The following is a 5,247-nucleotide window of genomic DNA, read 5'->3' on the forward strand; positions in this document are numbered from 1 at the left end:
GTATATATATATATATATATATATATATTCAAATTAAAGTATTAGATAAATATATACATAAAATGATACATAATATATAGATAATGTCAATTTTTGTTAATGGTGAGAAATATTATGTAAATCATGCATTCATTTAATTTAGGCAACTCTGCCATCATCAAATCATTGCTTTCATTAAATTATAAATCTGCATTAAATCAGTCAAACCTGGTTAGAGATTAGGGATGCACCGATATTAAAATATATTAATATGTAAGATTGCATAAATTATTATTTGTAAAACACTAAAATCTACAATCAGTTGTTTTAAAGCATCACGTTATAATGTACATTATGAAAAATGGATATTCATTTTGATATTTGTTAAATATTACATTAACCAGAATTATTAAATTATTATTGTTTATAAAGATTCCCTTTGAGATTACCTACCCTTGCCTTTACCTTTTGATTTTGTTAGATGATGGCAAAGCTAATCTAAATGTTAAGAGAAAATGTGCATGTACAATTCACCGTTCAATGTCAAAGGAATAAACATATCTAAAACTGTTAACCGATATGATTATTGTACATTCTCAGATACTGCCACTGAACTAATGTTTTTGTTTTTTTGTTTTTGTAGGATTGACATCCTGGTATGAGTAAGACGTCTGTCTGTGGTGGCAGACATGAACTGGTTGTCCCTACAGGTCTTGCTTGGTGGGGTTAGCCAATACTCCACAGTCTTTGGACGTGTCTGGCTATCTGTGGTGTTTGTCTTCCGTATCCTGGTGTTTGTGGTGGCTGTTCAGCAGGTGTGGAGTGATGAACAGAAAGACTTCATCTGCAACACCGCCCAGCCGGGTTGTGCTAACGTTTGCTATGACAATTTTTTCCCTATCTCCCACATCCGTCTATGGGCTCTCCAGATCATTTTTGTCACTTGCCCGTCTCTCATGGTGGTCGCTCACGTCAAGTATCGTGAAATGAAGGATCAAAAGTACACTGATGTCCACAAGGGTGAACACCTGTATGCCAACCCAGGGAAGAAGCGTGGAGGGCTGTGGTACACCTACATACTCAGCCTGGTGTTCAAAGCCGGCTTTGATGCAGGCTTCCTCTATATTTTGTACATAATTTATCAATTCGACATGCCAAATGTCACAAAATGTTCTGTGGAACCTTGTCCAAATACAGTTGACTGCTACATCTCCCGTCCTACAGAAAAGAAAATATTTACCCTCTTTATGGTGGTCACCTCTTCGGTGTGCATCTTCATGTGTATCTGTGAGATTTTCTATCTGATTACCAAAAAAGTTCGCAAGTACCTGCTCAGACAGCAAGAACGGAATACCGTCACAAAGCCCAATTACATAAGGGTGGATCCTACAGCCTCATCAAACCAGAATCTCAGCAACTCTGAAAAGGCAAAGGCCGCAGCTGGGGAGAAGGATTCAAAACCGGCATAAATATGGTCTGAACTGATTGTGACACAATCAAGCACAATAAACACAAATAAGACACACTGGATCTTGGTTATAATATAGATAATCCAATCATGCCATTTTTTCCCCTTGTAGATAATCATATAAACGGAAAATGAGAAGGTCATTAGAGTATTCTTGAGTCTCATTTACTAAAGGAGCACACCGCCCCCTAGTGTACAAAAAACAAAACCCTTTCAGAGAACAACATGGTGGGGAGGAGACCAGGGTTGCCAGGTTTTCACAACAAAACCGCCCAATTGCTACTCAAAACTAGTCCAAAACTAGCCCAGTTGCGTTTGGAGGGGGGGTTCCCCGGTAAAAATCGCGTTCCGGGGGTAAAATACACGTTTTTTGGCGGAGTTCCCTTGGTAAAATTCGTATTCCAGGTGCTAAATATCGTGTTATTGGGGTCGCTTCAACCAGCGGCAACAGTGGGAAAGTAGCCCAATTCCGCGGGAAAACCGCGGACTTGGCAACACTGGAGGAGACCGTAGTAGCATCCTACCCCTGGCCTAATATAGTAAATGAATAAGTGTCCACAATTATTAAAGTCTGAGCTCATCCACAAGACACTGGTTAACAGTACACTAAGAGACCCTTGAAAGCTGGACTGCACTAAACGTGGTTAGCATTTTTTGTGTTTGGCATTTTGCAAATCAATACTTTTATGATTTGCTCAAAAACAAATGTAATAGGCTACTTCAGGTACATGCACTGTATATTGTTTACAGAAATCATGTTTTCAAATATCCCACTGCAAGAGTGCCATATATTTGTCCTGTATATTGTATTTGTCCTTGTTTATTTTGCACATATGTACTTCAAAGTAAAACATGTAATACTAAAGCATAAATAAGTACTCCATATCTGAACATAAAAATATATTTCTATTTCTAAATTATCACTATTACAATTCATGAGAATATGGCAAAATGTACATTTATTAAACATATATAATTAAGTAAATTGGCCAATTTTGCATAAATAAAGAGTTGTAGGGTATACCCTTGATTAAATTCAAATTATGTAGTATGTCCTCCATAACAAAGGTTTACTGTTCTGACCTTTTATGGTATTAAGTGCACAAATTCCTGACAAATTGTCACGTCTTTAACTCCTGGATGATGACCTCCTTGAGTACCCTGATCTTCAATGTTGCTCAACTTATCTTTTTCCAAAATACTGTCTCCCCCTGGGGACACTATTTTAAATATTAACTTGGTCTCATGAGACCAGAGTATGGATTTCATTTGCAAAGGCTAAATTAATATCTTGTGTTTGGCTACAGCAAGAACTTCCTGTTGACAACAAGCATCTTACCAAAAATCACTCATCACAAAATGAAAGTGAAAGCCCGATTATTTATTTATTTTTATGTTTTTTATTTATTTTTGGTAAGGTGTACTAATTTTTTGCACTTTTCAATTCATCTCATTTCTGATTAACATTGACATGCTTCATTAATCAACCAAACTTGCGGGAAAATCACTTTCACTTTGTCTTCTTTAGTTTTGAAATTTTTGTTTGGACTTTGATCCCTCTTTCCGATTCTGCTGTGCTTTAATATTGTTTTATTTTTTCTTGGTGACAATGTAAAAAAGAATAACTAACTTTATTCCAGATGCACCATAAATGTGGCATGTCAAATTTCCAATACAAAATATTGAAAATGTTGTCCAATTTTATGAGAATTTAGTTATTGCAGTAATATGCAATGATATCTCCTATAGAAGAACAATGCTTTTTTGGGGAGTGACTCAGGAGTGACCATATCACAACAACATACACACTGACCTAAATAAACAAAGAATTTATTCCATATAGTACATAGATATGATCTGCACAGCCTTCCAGTCTAGATAGTCAAACAAAGGTCTAACTTATTCCAGTCAAGTACAAAAGCCTCATACCTCTTTGAAACCACAAAAGGCAAGGACATGCATGATTTACATCTGCTATAGCTAAAGAGACTGTTTTTAAATAATTGTCACAATGATATGGATCAAGACTCAAATCAGTTAACAGCAAGAATAACTAAGAAAAAAAAATAAAAATATGTTGACTTGTTTATTTTTATTAGTTAGAGCTTACTTAAACTTTGAATTAAGATAGGAATATCTGCTACATTTAAATGGTTGCTGAGTTTTTATTTTTATTTTGTATTTATTTATTTTTGTAATGTGGTTATTCATCGAGAATAAGTTATACATGTTATGTAAACCTTTTTAAATTTGATTAGTCAATAGTGACTTGTGTTGTAAACACAATGCTGCTGCAAAGTAAAAAAGTACACGTGGGAAAGCTAAATGATTAATATTGACACGCTTTTCTGGTAATTCATCAACCAAACTTGCTTTTCTCAAGGAAGACTAACATGTCTTCTGTATAAGCTTTCACTTTCAGTTTGTCTCCTTAAGTTTTGAACTTTTTTTGTTTTGATTATAATCCCTCTTTCCAATTCTGATGTTCGTTATTTACATCGTAGTGCAACAGATGACAAAATTCATGGTTCAGATCACATTCCAGATTTTGTCACATATCAGATATTTATTCATTTATGTATGTAAATAGGTAGGCAGGTAGGTAGATAGGTAAAATTGTTATTGATATTGGGCACTGCAGAAAGAATCAGAACAGAAAATGAAAGCCTCCAAAAATGGCTTAGCATCTTAAAGCTGCTTTTATATAGTAATAGTATTCACGTGATGCCATTAAAAGGAAAATAAAAAAAAGACAACAGCTTTAGCAATTGTTATATTTAGGTGCCTTATAAAGAAAAGCTTAACAACAGCGTTGCCTAAAAACCTGAACAAATATTCATTCAAAAACAAACATCACAGTGAAACTGTGAAGAAACCAAAAGTGGATTTGCAGCATGGGAATTCTTTAGATTAAATCTCATATAATCGTATTACACATAATCGAAATGAAAGTATTAAATGCATTTAGCAAAAAATGTTTAAACAATAGGCAAAAAAACGTCACACTGCAGTAACATTGCTTTGACTTGCATTGCAAATTGTTTTATGTATACATCGGTGTGTATGAATGCATGACAAGTCATCCTGGTCTCAAATTAGAGATGCACCAATATTAAAATTCTGCCAAATAACAATAAATCAATAATTATTACAATTTTATGGCTAATAACTGATAAACTGTTGATGTTAAAATTATACAATTGTGTTTAAATACTAAAACAATTAAACACTAAAAACTAAAACCAGTGTACAGTATGAGAAATTGATAGGCATCATGAGATTTGCTAAAGTTTACATTTAGCAATGTTATTAAATTATCAGTGTTTTTAAAGAGCGTCTTAAAGTGAACATTAGTTTGATGGCAAAGGTAATCTAAATGAACAAGTGGAAATAATCATACACAGTTAAATACCTAATATTGACATAACAATAATAATAATCATCATCTCTAATATCATTTGATAACAGATGCGGTACTGATATAATCGTTCTCTCTCTCGTTTTTTAGGACTACCCTTGTATAAAAAAAGACATCTGTTTGTGGTGGCAGACATGACCTGGATGCACCTAGAGGTCCTGATTGGCGGGGTTAGCCAATACTCCACCGTGGTTGGCCACATCTGGCTAATTGTGGTGTTTGTCTTTCTCTATATTTTGTACTTAATTTATCATTTCGACATGCCAAGAGTTGTCAAATGCACTGAGGAACCTTGTCCAAATCAAGTTGACTGTTACAACTCCCGTCCTACAGAAAAAGAAAAAAAAAATCTTCACCAAGTTTAAGGTGGATCCCTCGGCTG

At 34.5% G+C, this 5,247-nt stretch overlaps 1 protein-coding gene and 1 long non-coding RNA gene across 2 annotated transcripts in view; one reads left to right on the forward strand and one right to left on the reverse strand.

Annotated features, from left to right (window-relative positions):
• Window positions 1-656: 656 nt before the first annotated feature.
• On the forward strand, window positions 657-1,551 carry gjb9b (gap junction protein beta 9b). The gene has a single exon (XM_016535649.1). It carries the CDS (start codon window positions 669-671, stop codon window positions 1,446-1,448), a length of 780 nt encoding a protein of 259 aa, XP_016391135.1. The 5' UTR covers window positions 657-668; the 3' UTR covers window positions 1,449-1,551.
• A 2,152-nt stretch (window positions 1,552-3,703) lies between these two features.
• The window catches only part of LOC107726141 (uncharacterized), a 14,728-nt gene continuing 13,184 nt past the window's right edge, over window positions 3,704-5,247 (reverse strand). Inside the window, exon 3 of the long non-coding RNA XR_001638229.1 lies at window positions 3,704-3,715. This is a non-coding gene — a long non-coding RNA (uncharacterized LOC107726141). The remainder of the gene's footprint in view (window positions 3,716-5,247) is intronic.

This window comes from Sinocyclocheilus rhinocerous, unplaced genomic scaffold (assembly GCF_001515625.1).
Source record: "Sinocyclocheilus rhinocerous isolate Xijiao unplaced genomic scaffold, SAMN03320098_v1.1 scaffold396, whole genome shotgun sequence".
Classification (NCBI taxonomy): Eukaryota; Metazoa; Chordata; class Actinopteri; order Cypriniformes; family Cyprinidae; genus Sinocyclocheilus; species Sinocyclocheilus rhinocerous.